We start from the raw sequence: 16,308 nt of genomic DNA, 5'->3' as shown, positions 1-16,308 counted from the left end.
AAATGAAATGTAAAACTATTGTAGGCTACAATAATACTACACACTCCACTCTCTTACAATTTTGTTATGAAATATGAAATTGTTAGTGAATGAAATGTAATATTAAGCAGGCTACAATATTACTACATTTTATTCACCTACAATAAATACTACATTTCATTATTCTACAAATGTATGAAATTTGAAATTATAATTGTATAATGGAATTGTATTGAATGAATTCTAGTATTATGTAGGGTAAAACAATACTACATTTCGTCCACAATACTTTTTTTTCACTCACAATAATTATTCATTCATTCGTCTTCAATAATTAACTTCCCGTAGGGTAAAGTAGGTAAAAGTTATAGTAATCGCAAAATAATCGAAAATGAAAATATTTATATATCTTAACGTTTCAAAGATTTCTGAACATTTTGGCATACTTTAAAATGAATGTATGTGTGTGTGTGGGTGTGTGTATGTATGTGCGTATACAATTTTTCGTCGACGATTTCGAGAACACAGATCAATCAATTTGAATAATTAAAATGAAGAATTGATGAAATTTTTGAAAAGTTAGTCTAGCTGTCTAGCAATTTGGCGTTCAAAAATAATCATTAGACATATGCATATCAAATTATCACATATTTTATAGATATTTTAATAATAGAACCTATTTTGTTTGCATTTCTATGGGTTCCGTATCGTATCAATGTTTACCCGTTTAATGCGAAGCGGCGCCCACGCGCTTGATTGATTTTCATTTCGATTGCTTTAAATAAAAGTTCAAAATATTCAAATATTTGGAAGTATAAAAATTAAATGTTCAAAAAGGTAATTTTTTTTCAAAAATTTTAAAAAATCACAAAAAATCATTTTTTTCTGTTCTGAAAAAAGAATTGAGTCTTTTTTAGAAACTTTAATTTTTGGTACGGGAAGTTTCAGCACAGCTTTTGCTTTGAGCACAATGCCATGCACCACTAGTTTATTAATCTTATTCAGCTACAATAATTATTAATTTTATTCATCTACAATAATTTTTCATATATTTCCCAAGCAATAATTCGCTTCAAATAATATTTTTATTGAAGGGCAATATTGATAAGTAGAAATCAGCTCTCAATCGCTTGCGCTTCTTAGATAAAAGTATTATATTTAGTAATCTTGTTTCTGAACATGCAGTGTGCAGATATTGATTAATCTAATCTATCGAAATACGTACCGTATTAATTATAATAATAATAATTTTTAATTGAAATATAAAGTAGGAAATCGAAAACGCCAAGATCACAGGACGACTGTAATGATGATGTAGAAACAAAAGAGCAACTCAATCTTAAACCAAATTCCGATGATATAACGCCAGAAATCAACAAAATTCATAAGGTATTGTCGCGTTGTTGATTTTGTTTTGAGGAAATTTTTAGATTATTCATCATGAATAAATCGATTTTCTGTTTATTTTCTCAGAATGGAAGACGAAAATTTCACGAACTTCGGCAGTGCATGCAAGCCGATGAAGACGATAATGGCCCAACAAATAATTCGACTCCCGAATCCCAAGGAAGTTCGGTCGACGGCGTTTTCCCGGCGCCGCGAACTACTCATCCCTTTCGGTTAGTAAATAACAGATTATAAATTAAAATTAAGAGTAAAAAAAATTTTTTAATTATTTTTGGCTACTTCATGCAATCCATGGGCATTGCATACGAAACTTGGGTTTAATTTTTTTTCGGGAAGCGTTTGAATAATCTATTTGCGATTTTTGAACGTATATTAGACTTACCGAGGTAGAGTCAAATCCTAAAGAACAGACGCATTACGTTAACAACCCATAACAAATAAGTTACAAAAAAGATAACTATGGGACCGATTCTGTCGCATAACAGAAAAATGTTATGGCAAGGCCAGGTCATGTTACACTCCAACTTCCATACATTAGGCTACTGAATCATATTGAACACTGTCAAAATGTTATGTATATGCTGTGCATTCAGGCGTTTCACACATACTGCTGCAACGTCACTCGTATGTTATGGAGCTGAGTCAGAAAGACTCTAAGTTAGGTTTTCTATCTGACCACCTGAGAAATACGCTTGACTGCACATCAGCCACATGGCTTTTGTCAATTTTTGTATGGAAAGTTCTTCAAAACATGGCCTTGTCTTAACATTTCTCTGTTATGCGGCAGAATCGGTTCCTACATCTATAATTCATATTTTTGATAATTTTTTTAAAATACGTAATAAATCAAAATATCGATAAAGAATTTGCATCGAGAGACTGCTCTTCTCCGATCAGTGTAACGTTAATGATATGTTTTTCAAGGAAATAAAATGAAACATATTTCGTTATCAAACCCTAACAAATATCTATTTTAAAAAGGATAACTATATCTATCTATATATATCTATATCTATATCTATAAATTATCTATAATTTTTTAATAATTTCATACAGAACTTAATGATCTCAACTTATTATGATGTTCTAAATTTAAAATGTTATTAATGATACGTAATAAATCGAAATATCGAATCGAAATTCACGTTAAATGGTTTTTCTTTTTTCCCCTTATTCAAAATTTTTTTTCTTTTATCTTCTTCCACTCGAGAATTCCGAAATTAATATGTATTTTGCCGTCGGAGCGGCGCAGCATCCGAGTGAAAAGGGTTAAATTTGAATTCGTATTTTATATATGTCACAATCACAAATGTGCTGTAGTATAACCAAAAGATCAAAGAACATTTCTATTTCGGTTGACCAAAAATCAAATCGGTGAACAAGATCGAGAAAACAAAAGTCAAGAACAATACATATTTATTATAGATAAAATTTATTCGTACTCACTGTGTCAAACTGATCTTTTTCCAAATTCAACGGTATGAACACTTTTATTAAACTTCGTTCAAAAGCATAAGCATCAATTTTAATAAATCCACCGTTTGCACGCCATACAAATATATTGTAATTACTAGATCGTATTACTAAATTTTCGAGTCATTATTTTGCTACAGGAATAAAATGGAATAATTACCTTCATAACTATAATATATTTATTAACGTTGAGTTAAGTTGCAAAAGAAAGTGCATTTGTTTATTATTATTCCTAGTAGATTCTCCGCCGGGCGTAAATACCAACATTCAATCAAAATGTTTACGTTCTCTTGCATATTATTAGCAATATTTTCTCATGGTTTTGCATAAGCACATAAGAGAAAAAAATACATAAAAATTAGTCACAACATAGATATTATAGAAAAATCTGTTTCTGACTGACATACAGTACGTATGTAGGTGGGTACCTATATGTGAATTATACCAATAAACAAATTAAATTTAAAAAAAGAATTGTTTCTTGTTGAAATATTATTTGTGCAATTTAAATTGAGCGCGTTGTAAAAATTTGTATTTATATGTAATTTATATTTATGTAAATAATTGACTAGAGCTACTTAACCCAATAGACGAATTTTATGAAAAATGCAACCGTGGAAGCATGAAGACAATCAGCATTATGATAAGTCAATTTATAATGAAAAATGCATAAAGAGTTTGATGAAGAATGGCCTATGCTTCGGGAAGTAGCTTCATTTCTGTGACGGCTATTGGGCTAAGCGGTCGGTCATAATCGATTATGAAAGAATGCTTTGAATAAAATGATTATTTGGTTTATAGGATAATTGAACATGACACGGTCAGCATGCAAAGTATGACGTCGTTAGGACGGATCGGCCGAATACTATCTGGAGCGACAGACCCGTCAGGTATTAGTCTTTATTTTTATTAATATTATTTTTTAAATCGCTTGAATAGTAACCAGAACTTAAGTGCTGATTTGATTAAGTTGTGGGTTTTGCAGAAGGCGGCTCAAAAAGTTGTCTCATCTCTGTGTGATAAATTTTATTATTACAATTTTTGTAATAGGGCGATGCAGCATTGCCGAATGAGAGCTATTTTTACTTGGAAGCATATTTATATCTATATTTCCAAGTGAAAACCGTTGTCATCACTGCTTGACGTCAGGCTGCTCGAAGCTGATACCGAACCAGGAACCTCTGATTCAGATCACGTCGCTTTAGTCGCTTACGTCCTTGTATGAATTATCCGCCGTGAAAAAGTGATAATAAATATCACTTCCTGGATTTGTGATAATTATAAGATTGAAATCAGAAATTCCACGTTCGATATTCAGCCTCGGATAGCCTATTGTCAAACAGTAATGATTTGTAGATATAAATGGCAATGGTTTCAGTAAAAAATAAGCATTGCCGACATTGCTGCATCCAATTCATGCATTCATGCTTCAGTAATACCTTTCAATAAAATCGTTCAAAACACTATTGTGTTAATTATTAATGCTAATTATTCTCTCTAAGACAAAGAAAGTATTCATTTAATATGCGTTTACACTAGATGGGTTCTAAATTCTCAGATTTGTAATTGTTTTTTTGACTTTATATTAGCCTATTAGTTATTTTTGTTTATATTGTTTTAGTCAATTTAATTATTTGCTTCATATTGCTATTTTCAGGTACGAGTGTTGGTCGAGACCCGTCATTACTACCAGCAACATCGGCATCTATTGTATCTTATGTTCGAAAGACTCAAAAGATTCTGAATCCATTCACTCAAGTAAAAAAATATAGAATGCGCCACTAACGGCGTGAAAAATGCTCAATCCAGAAATGAAATATTGACTTCTACCGGATCGGAAACAGACTAATAATTCTTCAGGGCCAGAAATAACGCAAATGTGTACGCAAAATGTTCCTGATACAGACCATTCGCGGTATGATGGTGATGGTAATGGTAATATAGAGTCGAGACAACTGCAAGAACCAGATGTAATTGCAGTACAAAGAGTAACCAATAAGAATAAAGCAAAGACGATGCTTCACCTGGACCAGTTGCGCCGCCGAGGAAAAAGAAGAAACATCGGACGGCATCTCTGTAATGAAGATCGCATGTATAATGACCGGGTTAAGAAGGATGGTAAACAACAGTCTTAATGTTGAAGTAAGTTTGAAAATATTAGATATGGATTTGAATAAAATTCTTGTTTTCTAAGATAAATTAGAATATGTTAACTCGTTTTTTGTTTTGTTTCACCACATTAGTCTAAAGTTGAATCCATAATAAGAAATAATTAAGGGATATTCTAGGTGTTTAGAGACATGAACTTTATGCAATTTTGGATTTTTTCACTATATTTTTTCATGTATGTAATTCATTAATATTTTGAGAATATATAAAGAAAATAAAAATAGTCAAAGTTTGAATTCTAAAAGGTAATAAAGTGGAGTTCTCGAAAAATTGGCACCTGTCTATACTAATGATTTTAGCTCTCAAAATAATCTGAGGAAAAGTATGTATATATAATATTGTTCCATAATAATGTCGCTATCGTATGTACTATGGACAACTTGAATTTTTTTTTCACAAAATAGCAACTGTCTGATTTTTTTTTTATATTTTCGAATTTTTAAAAAAATAGTTAAAATGTGAATTTGGAGATGGGCGTAGTCCATACTGAAGAGAAGTCTATTAAGAAGATATTGAAAAGTTTTAAGTAAATCGGTTGATTAGAAGTTGAAATCTTGGGTATCGTATCAAAAAAGACAATTTCGAGAAAAACGTCTTTAAAGTTTAATAGAGGAAGGAAATAGTAGGATAATTGTGGTTAAACAGATGTATCTCTGAAAATAATCTAAATTATGAAAACTAACTTCTCTTGTAGTTGTACACGAATTTTTGAATAGCCAATTTTTGAAAATATCGAAATATATTAATTTGAATGAAATTCGTTGCATTTAATTGCAGGCTTCGTCATTGAATGATTTCAATCCACAAAGTGGTAGCCCATTACCAAGTCCAGCCAGTACCATCGAATCCCTTACCAGAGAGTTAGAGCACTCACTTGATGTCACCAATTCCAATAAAAAGATATCGAACCATCAAGTTAATGATAAATCTAGTCATCAAAGTATAAATTCCTTCTTATCTAATAGTAAAAACAATGTTAATGGATCCAACGGTGTTAGTCATACGAACAATCATAATAATGCAATTATTTTTGATAAATTTAGAAATGGTAGTGGGTTGTCAAGATCTAACACCACTATGAGGTCACTTGACTTGTGGATGGCAACAAAAGGTAAAATTATTTACGACATATTATATATATATATATATATATATATATATATATATATATGTGTGTGTGTGTGTGTGTGTGTGTGGTGTGTGTGTGTGTGTATATATATACTATATACTATATTGTAACTGTTTTCCTAATTCATGTGAATGCATTGTTATATAAGTTGATATCTGTAGATCTATAGATATTCATGCAGAAAATGATGTTTAAGTTAGGTACATGATTTCATATAGAATTTTTGCATATTGCTGCATAGCTAGATAGCGCAATGTTTAACATGTGGAGCAAGGAACATAACGATATTTTAGACACTAGTTAGCTTGTTGTTAATCCAGCTATTATAATGATAGATGACTAAGAATTTTTGAGTAATTGATATATATTTAATAAAAGATTGCATAGTTTACGGGGATGGAAAATCCTAAGCAACTGATAAAACTACACACAAATTTTCTTTAATGGAATTTATAACAAATCATTTTTATGAAGTCTTTCTAAATATTCTCTAATAAATTTATTCTATTGTAGGTAAATATGTTGTGAAACCACAAGATGAAGACAAGTCTCGTGCTGAAGGACCATCACCAGAAGAACTAGAACGAATTGAGCGCCTCAAACATGAAGTATTACATTGTGTTCGGGCTCCAAATTTGAGTGGTCAAAGCGGCCATTCAAGTTTGGGCCCGAGTTTAAAATATTATAGTCCACAAAATTCAAAAGAAAGACGAAAATCCGCAGGAGATGAAGACCTACTTAAGCAATTAAACATGTATGTTCGCACAAGAACAGATTCTGGAAAGGAATTGACAGATATGGAAATTCTGGAACAAGTTACCGTATTAAATTTAGACACTGGTGAGCGCGTGCCACTGAGTGTAGCCGAAGACAAATTACCACAATGTATAAATCCTTTATCTTTGCATATTATGAGGTTGACAAGTGAGTATGTTAGTACAAATAGTCTTAATAAACAAGGAGAGAGTGATGAGGAAAGCATGACCGGACCTACACAAGGTATGGGATTAGGAGAAGGTGAAACTGAAAGTGAAGAAGCAAGCAAGTTGCGCAGAGGAACAGCTAGGTATTCAGTTACTGAAAAAAAAAATTTATTTAAACCAGATATTTAATTATACAGTCAGGTACCATCCCGACTTACGAGTGACCCGACATACGAGTGTTTCAAGATACGAGCCGCCAATGAAGCGATTTATTGCTTTGACATACAAGCGAAAATTGAGATACCAGCTCTGACCGAGTAGGAGTTTTTTAAAAAAATGTTAATGACAAAATGAAAATTTGAAAAATTTTGTCAGTTGTAACAATGATATTCCTAACTTTGAAATATCTTGGCAGTTTTATGATAGTAATTTATTTTATATTTAATCATGCCAATTATATATTATTACTAATTGTGTAGTAACAATTTACCCACCTATCACACAGTATATTGAGAATTATTTTAACATTTGAAATTTTGACTATACATTAATAGTGATTTTACAGTTGTATATAAAAAATATTATTTACTTTTATTATCCAAAGTAGATATCATGTCTCTTGAAATATTGAAACATGAAAATGAGCGTAACACATCATAGATATGTACTAAGATTAAACAGAAGATGTTGATGAAGGGTATAACTTGAGCTTAGGCCACAGTAATTTCGTAAGGTTCTAGAGCTTGTGGATAAAAATCTCCCCGAAAAAGTTCCAACGTGTCTTACTCATTTCGGCAGTATAATTTATGGACAGGCAAAAACAATAATTAAATTATTAAATTTAATAATAATTTCTTTTCAATATTCAAAAAACTTAACAAAAACTACAATGCTGGAACGAATTAATGGCATTTTAACGTATTTATAAAAATTGCTTCGAAACACAAACCATTTGGCATATGAGCGTGGTAACGGAATGAATGAAACTCGTATGTCGGGGTATCACTGTACATTGTAACCAATGTGGTTATCTGCTACTTGTTATTGATAAAGGCACTTTCCTTTAGTTATTATAAGTAGTCTTAAAAAAAAAAGGTTTATTCATGTAGTAGGAATGAAAGAAATTGGATACTACTGATAACATTTTCAGACTCAAACGATTCCTTGGGTCAACTGTAAAGAAAACAATGGATAAAGCGAAATCAATAGCACATTCTAGACACAGAGATGATGTTACAGACGTTGATGAATTGTCAAGTCCGGGAGAACCTAGTCTAAAGTTCAAAAATTCAGCCTCTCACAAAGGACCATATGAATTTGATAGCATTCAACGTGTTCAAGTAAATCATGTTTATTCTATTTTTTATGATATTCTATCATATTTTAAGAATCATAAACGATCTTTTTCGACGACCTTTTTCGCATTAGCTATACGCTTGTCATTACTTTTTTATATTATTACAGGAATTGTCTGGACAGCATGTGGGTCCTGTGTGGTGCATGAAATTCAGTACATGCGGAAGATTACTAGCAACTGCAGGTCAGGATAGATTATTAAGAGTTTGGGTACTAAGAGATGCATACACATTTTTCCAAGTTAGTATGATTTTATTGAAATTAAATTGTGCATCAAATTTGAAATAAAATAATGGAATGCTTCTAAAAAAAAAAAACTAATAAATAATGAGAATGCCTCACTGTCTATTGAGTTTTTTAGCTACAACTTTGCATATAAGACAGCCTGAAAAAAAAGCTAGTTTTATAGTAAACCTAGTGGTGCATGGCATCGTGCCTTAACGCAAATAATGCTGTTATGCTTTATAATTTTGAAAAAAATGATGTTTTTAAATTTGTTTTAATCATCTGCTGGACCTGTCTTCCCAAAAATTTAACCAATTCTTTATTCTGTCGATACAAGTAAAATGCGTTTTGAATCATTCAACTCGGTTGATCCGTGTTCTCGAAATCGTCGAATGAAAAATTGTATCCATTCACACACACATACATTAATTTTTTCTAAGATATGCCAAAATATTTAGAGGTCATTAGATTTTTTGCGATTACTAGGGGAAGTAGGGACAAAATAGTTATTTGTTTTTTAATTAAATTTATTTATTTCTTTATATCATCACCAGTCTTAATAGTTTCTACTCATCTACGGTTCATTGACTACCAGTGAGATAGTCTTTTAATTAAGTAGGAACTATAATAACATATTTATAAGAAGAAAAGCAACCTGTTACAAAAATGATATAGGATAAGGTGACATACTGAGATGCTAATTTTTAGAAAAAATAAATCGTTTTGTCCTCTTTGGGACATCAGCACATGAAGCATGAACCCAAAGAGTACAAAGTACAAGTAATACATCGTAAGCAATGGATTTTTGGCCTGTTTTTAGCAATTATTTCTTGCATTCTTGGAGTCAGCGAAGAAAAAATGTTATCAACAGCAAATTTCAAAGCCAATCATCTTTGAAAGGTTTTAATATTTTTTCTTTTTACTGTAATGCTTGCAAAATAGTACTATATTATTACCATTGTGAGGAAAAAACTCTCAAAATAAACTTTCATGGTGCGTACTGCGACAATGACGCTCATCATCTGACATGATGGTTATTATGCGTTTTTTTATTTTATACTATCGCAGAAACGTTAATAAAACTAGCGAATTTTTAAACAAGGGCGCTGTTTCATTTTCTCCATATAATCCATTTTGTCCATATTTTACCTCTAACTTGCACAACGGGAAGCTAATAATAAATATTAGCTATAAAGTCATGAATATTATGCTATAAGAAGGTATTGCTGTATTGATTGATATTTTGCCGGTTCAGTTACAAAAATTTATTTTAAGTTCTAATAAATGTCTGTGTACTGTTCTAATATTAAATTTTCTTTATTGTTTTAACAGGATATGCGAACTAAATATAATGCAGATCAGAAAGTATCACCTACCCCATCTCAAGAGTCTTTAGTATCCCAACATTCAGCAGAAGAACTCGGAAATTTGGATGGTACTGGACCATTTATGCCAAGGCCTTTTTGTTCATATTCAGGGCATACTTCCGATTTATTAGATGTATCATGGTCAAAGAACTATTTTGTACTATCTAGTTCAATGGATAAAACTGTTCGATTATGGCATATATCTAGAAAAGAGTGTTTATGCTGTTTTCAACATATTGATTTTGTAACGGCTATTGTATTTCATCCCAGGGATGATAGGTAAGATTTTCAATATTATAATATTATAATAATTTGAATTATTTTTTTTTAGATAGTAATACATTTTGAACTGTTAATATTGTTTCATGGAACAACAATTTCAGAGAGAATATTTTTTACTTGTTCTCTAATGATTCTATGTATTTATACAATTGCAACAATTAACTTCATTATATTTTCAGATATTTCTTGAGTGGAAGCCTTGATGGCAAACTTAGGCTATGGAATATACCTGATAAGAAAGTAGCAGTTTGGAATGAAGTTGATGGTCAAACTAAATTAATTACAGCAGCTAATTTTTGTCAAAATGGTCAATTTGCAGTAGTAGGTTCCTATGATGGACGTTGCATATTCTACACGACTGATCAGTTGAAATATCACACTCAAATCCATGTACGATCAACGAGAGGCAAAAATGCAACTGGAAGGAAAATTAGTGGCATTGAACCAATGCCAGGTAAGAAATGAAAAACTTGAACAAAAATTGAAATAAATTATTAATACTATATTATGTTGTTTTGTTGCTGTGTTTAATTAAATAGTGTTTAAATGTAACAAATAATTAACGTAAATTATTATTTCATTCAGGTGAAGATAACATGCATAAAATTTTGGTAACATCAAATGACAGTAGGATTCGATTGTATGATTTGCATGAATTAAATCTCTCATGCAAATATAAAGGGTATATGAATGTATCCAGTCAAATAAAAGCATCATTTAGTCACGATGGTAAATATATCGTAAGTGGCTCAGAAAATCAGTGCATTTATATTTGGAAGACCCACCATGACTACTCCAAATTTAGTTCGGTAAGGACTTGTCAAATTCACAAACAAGCACTGTGTATTATTTATAACCATGTTTCAACTGTTCTTTGTTAAACCATTCACACACTTTGTTTCAAAAGTATGTATAACTATTGATCTACTAACGATTTTTTTTTTCGTTTTGTTTAAATATGAAAACGATAAAGTTTTTCAGGTGTAACATTGTGCTAAAATTGTGTGATTTATATTGAAATAATCAATATATTTCCAGGTAAGAAGAGATAGAAATGATTTCTGGGAAGGAATAAAAGCCCATAATGCCGTTGTAACTTGTGCTGTATTTGCACCTCATCCTGATTCTATTATTAAATTAGTGGAGGAACGCGAAGGAGCGTCAGCTAACAACGGGTCTCAGACATATTTATCAGAAACATCTAACAAGGTATTCTATTAATGATTTTATTGACTAAAGTCCGGTGCACACGACATAATATATGTGCCAAGAAAAGTGGCTTTGTATGCACTGGACTTAAGTAATCACAAAAAATCTAAAATGAAAATTTTTGTATATTTATATGTTTCAAAGATTTCTGAACAATTTTGCATATCTTCGAAAAAATGGATGTGTGTGTGTGTGTGTTCAGATACAAATTTTTGCGGACGATTTCGTGAACACGGATCAACGGATTTGAATAATACAAAAAACATTCTATTCGTATCGACAGGGAGACGAGCTGATTGGTTTTGGTTATAACTACAAAAATGGTAATTCAGTATTGAGATAACGGAGCATCCGATTTGAATGGTTCAAAAAACATTTTACTTGTATGTAACAAAAACCGATAAAAAAGAACTGATAAATTTTTTGAGAAGGCAGGTTTAGCTGTTTCTGATATCTAATAATAAAAGCAAAAAAATGCCATTTGGCGGTCAAAAATTATCATTAGATATAAGCACATCAAATTACCAGAAATTTTAATAAGAATAAATTTTATTTACATTTCAATGGGTTCCGTACCAATGTTTATACGGTAGATTGCAACGCGGCGCTTACGCGCTTCAATATTTCGTCACTACGCAGCTAACGCAATTGCTTTGAAAACGTTCAAAATTTCCGAAATATTTCAAAAGAAAAAAAATCAAATATAGCAAGTCTTTTTTTCAGTAATTTCAAAATTCTCAAAGATCTATGTTTTGATAGTTCTAAAAATATTTTAAATCTTTTTAAAAAATTCAAATTCAGCCTTAGCAGTATTGTCTTCTCGACGTTTTAACTCAAATAGGAAAATATATGTATGTTTTTAATAAATAACTCACGAAATTAGTTTAATTATCAAGGGCGTAGCGTGCCTTGGCGGGGCCCGTATCAAAATTTGTTTGGGGGACCCCTTAAGAAGAAAAAAATATGTTTCAACTTCTTATTATAGTATTGCGAAAATGAGATAGGCAAGTTTTGTCAAACAATTCTGGTGCTCGATCTATCTAAATGTTAATATTAAGAGCTAAAACTATTAGAGATTTATTTTTTATTAATTTGGAAGCATTTGAACCCTTGAGAGCAAAGAAATATATATATATATATATATATATATAAATATATATATAATGATGTGATTTTATCGTATGGATAAATCTTGAAATTGCATTAAACTATTAATTCATTTATCCTCAGGTGGAGGACCCGATGGTGGAGCAGCGAACACGCGGCTGCGGTGGACACGTGTTAGTAAGTGCCGATTTTAACGGTTGCATCAAAGTTTTTATTAACAAAACGAAACCTAAACACAGCTCATTACCAGCATCGGCGCTCGCATAATTAAAACGATATAATCCTTAGATCACTAATACAATGAATTTCAAACTAACATTGTTTCGGTGTTGTAACATGTTATATTCTGGATATTTTGTGAGAGTAATTGTAATGTTTTATTTTTTGTATATGTATTGTAATTTGTACAAATTTGTTTACGGAATTAATAGTCGTTATGTATTTTTTATTGTTAGGTTTATTTTATTCATTAGAGGTTATAAAATGAATAATGTTATTATATATTTTTTGTGTATATTGTTTTTTAACCTAGATATATAATTATGCTTGGATATATTGTAAATAATAAAATAAATTTATATTTAAAACTCTGAATTAAAAAAAGTATTATATTTGATAATACAATATTTTTATCAGCCATTAGTTTTGATTGAGAAAAGTCATATTAAAATTTCAATCATTGCAACTATAATTATTGTACTAACAATAAATTTAATAAAAAAATATATTTATAAACGCATGTTGTTTAAATTTTATTGCATTAAATTGGTTTAGATTTTCCGTGGGGTAATTTATTAAAATTGCAGAAAAATTACAATGAATTATTTTTGTTATTTTCAAGGTTTTGGTCACTTTGACATTACTTTCAAATTCAATAAAATGTTTTTGATAGATAAATCGCTGTTTATTAATTATTCGAAAACATTCTACTTGTTCGGAGAAACGGAGAAAAAGGGCAAATTGAATGATTTTTCTTCAGTGGACAAAACTAATTTTTGTTAAGGGGTTAGAGGTACTTGGAATTTTTGAAAAATCTATTTTTATTTTTTTTGCATTTTCATTAAGTGTAATATCTTGAAAATGTTCTCTGAAAATTTCAAGTTGATCCGATGATTACTTTTTGAGTTATTGGACTGACTTACCAAGTGGACGTGCGCTGACGCAAGTGGAGAGCTCGATACTTATACTCAAGATTATTCTCTCTCACCTCCTGATGTTTTAAAAGATTTTAAACCGATTTACGACTATCTCAGCAATGATAATTCACTTTCAAGATGTGTAGTTCAAGATTGAATCCATAATCAGAAAAAATTAAAAGCTTCAACCAACTAGTGTAACAAATATGCCTAAAAACCGTGAATACTAGTTCTACTATCGTACAAATTGCTGAATACATATACATAATCATTATTATTGATTATGAACACTCTAGGACCTAATTGTGGGTATAATTCCCATTAGTATGCTGAAAAATTGGATGCTGCACGTGTGAAAGTGGCAGATCAGCGCGCCAACGAGAACACTAGGGAGGCCAGAATGCTTCGTAGGCAACAGCAAATGGAAATTTTGGAAATGGCCCAGAAATAGATGACTCGGTTTAAGTAATTCAATAATTCGAATTTCTGTATGTAAATCCAATGTGAAACTTTAAACGCGTTTTTCTCAAAAGTATGTTTTTTGAACGCGTGACCACTGTAACTCAAAAACCGCTTAGTAAATTTTGATGAAATTTATACGGCTTTTAGAATAAATAATAAACTTGGAAATGATCTAAGGATTTTTATTTTTTCAAAAATTTCAATTTTTTAAGACCAATTAACTCTTGATTTTTTACCCAAAAATCTAGATTTTTTTTCTGATGCTGCCATTTTTAAACAGAAAACCTTTGATCAGGCTCAATATTATCTATTTATAAAATTATTCTTTTTATTTGATTGATTTTAGATGAATCTCTAAGGAGTTATGACGGTCACCGCCAGTACCGTTTTTTGAAACAGGGTCAACAAAAACAGCTATAACTTTGGAATTTTTTTTTTCTAAAATTTTTGTTACTTCAAGTCAAAACATTGTATAAAAATGCCGTATTAATATTTTTGTAAAAAAACATCGTTTAATAACAAAAAAAAATACTGAAAATTTCATTTTTTCGGGCCTCCAAGTACTGCTAACCCCTTAAAAGACACAAAAACTACATTCAATAAACTAAATACTTGATTAACGGTCATATTTGTAAAAAGATTTTTTTTTTAAATTTGAAAAATTAAAATGAAATTAACCTATAACCGACGAACATTCTGAACTGTGATCCCTACCGATGGATCTCTAAACTTTTTAGAAATATAATTTAGTTTCCGTTTTATTATTTGGATATATGTCTGTTGAAAAGCTTTCTTGTTATATTATTTGGTGAATTATATTAAGACTGATACGTTTCCTCGGCTTGTAATGCAATGAACAAAATCAAATTGCTGTCCCCCAATAATATTCTATTTCATTACGATAAATTGCACTTTAATGTGATTACACAAAATATCTATGTTTAATAGACTTCGCAAAATTTCATGATGTCGCGTAATATATTGATCGAAATACCACCCATACCCTAAAAATCTTTAAGATTCGAGCTAGTTATTGTTAGGTTTAACTTCCTATGTTAAATCTAGAATTTGGACATATTCAACAACGAATCGAATTGCTGGATTTCATCATGGATCAGAGAATTTTATCAGGACACCTCTTAGTTCTTTAGCAAATTTAATTTATTAGCAAATGAAATATTCAATTCACAAATTCAAATTAGATAAATTTTTGCTCAAGGTCATTTTGCGCTCTGAACATAACTTTATATTAAACCGTTTAATATATAATAATAATAAGATGGAAAATTTGCGTTAATTAGATTTGCGGTAATTAGACTATGAGCATCAGTTTAACAGTAGTATGTTTAAATTAAACATGATGCTCATGATCCAATTACCATTTCTCGCAAATTTTCCATCTTAATATTGTTATGATATATTTATGATTTGAAATAATTCAATTGAATAGAATATTTCAAGCGGTCGGAGTTGAAAATGTCACAAAAGTTTTCTTGAAAAAACTATTTTGAAAGCAAATTTTCAGACACTGAAATATTTTTTTAATATATTCTAAATAAAAAACAAACTAGCTGTAAGTGGAATTCTGTCTTAAGGTAATTAAGGCATCGTGCCTTAAGGCAAATTGCTGGAACTTCCCGTACTAAAAATTATTATTTTTTTAAAAACGATTAACATTTTTGAAAAAAAAATTACTTCGAAAAAATAAGATTTTTGACAAACAATTAGGCAAAAAATTACTTTTTTTGAAAAAAAAAAATCTTTTTTAATTTTTTTTTCGAAAAAAAATGTTTTCTTTATTTTGACATATTTTGACAGATCTAAACTTTTTTTCAAAGCAATCGTACTGCTTTAACTGCATAAAGACGAAATATCAAACCGCGTAAGCGCCGCGTCGACGTCTAGCGCGTAAACATTGGTACGGAACCCATAGGAATGTAAACCAAAATTATACTTATTGTTAAAATCTCTATAAAATATCTGATAATTTGATGTGCATATGTCTAATGATCATTTATGACCGCCAAATGGCATTTTTTTTACTTTTTTCATTAGATCTCCGAAACCGCTAGACCTGCCTTTAT

At 30.4% G+C, this 16,308-nt stretch overlaps 2 protein-coding genes across 2 annotated transcripts; both read left to right on the top strand.

The window, feature by feature from the left end:
- The first annotated feature begins 1,158 nt into the window (after positions 1-1,158).
- Positions 1,159-3,832, top strand: LOC113376044. Its single transcript, XM_026615974.1, has 4 exons — positions 1,159-1,163; positions 1,251-1,368; positions 1,453-1,598; positions 3,661-3,832. Exons 1-4 carry the CDS (start codon positions 1,159-1,161, stop codon positions 3,770-3,772), a joined length of 381 nt encoding a protein of 126 aa, XP_026471759.1. The 3' UTR covers positions 3,773-3,832.
- Positions 3,833-4,946: 1,114 nt separating this feature from the next.
- On the top strand, positions 4,947-12,982 carry LOC113376474 (WD repeat-containing protein 44-like). Its single transcript, XM_026616403.1, has 10 exons — positions 4,947-5,001; positions 5,806-6,139; positions 6,671-7,223; positions 8,231-8,420; positions 8,545-8,676; positions 9,994-10,307; positions 10,490-10,764; positions 10,896-11,119; positions 11,349-11,519; positions 12,750-12,982. Exons 1-10 carry the CDS (start codon positions 4,957-4,959, stop codon positions 12,891-12,893), a joined length of 2,382 nt encoding a protein of 793 aa, XP_026472188.1. The 5' UTR covers positions 4,947-4,956; the 3' UTR covers positions 12,894-12,982.
- Positions 12,983-16,308: the final 3,326 nt, after the last annotated feature.

The sequence above is a fragment of the Ctenocephalides felis genome, unplaced genomic scaffold (genome assembly GCF_003426905.1).
Source record: "Ctenocephalides felis isolate EL2017-DRISC unplaced genomic scaffold, ASM342690v1 CF-g0.4_SCAFFOLD_01886, whole genome shotgun sequence".
NCBI lineage: Eukaryota > Metazoa > Arthropoda > Insecta > Siphonaptera > Pulicidae > Ctenocephalides > Ctenocephalides felis.
This window is presented reverse-complemented; position numbering and strand designations above follow the sequence as displayed.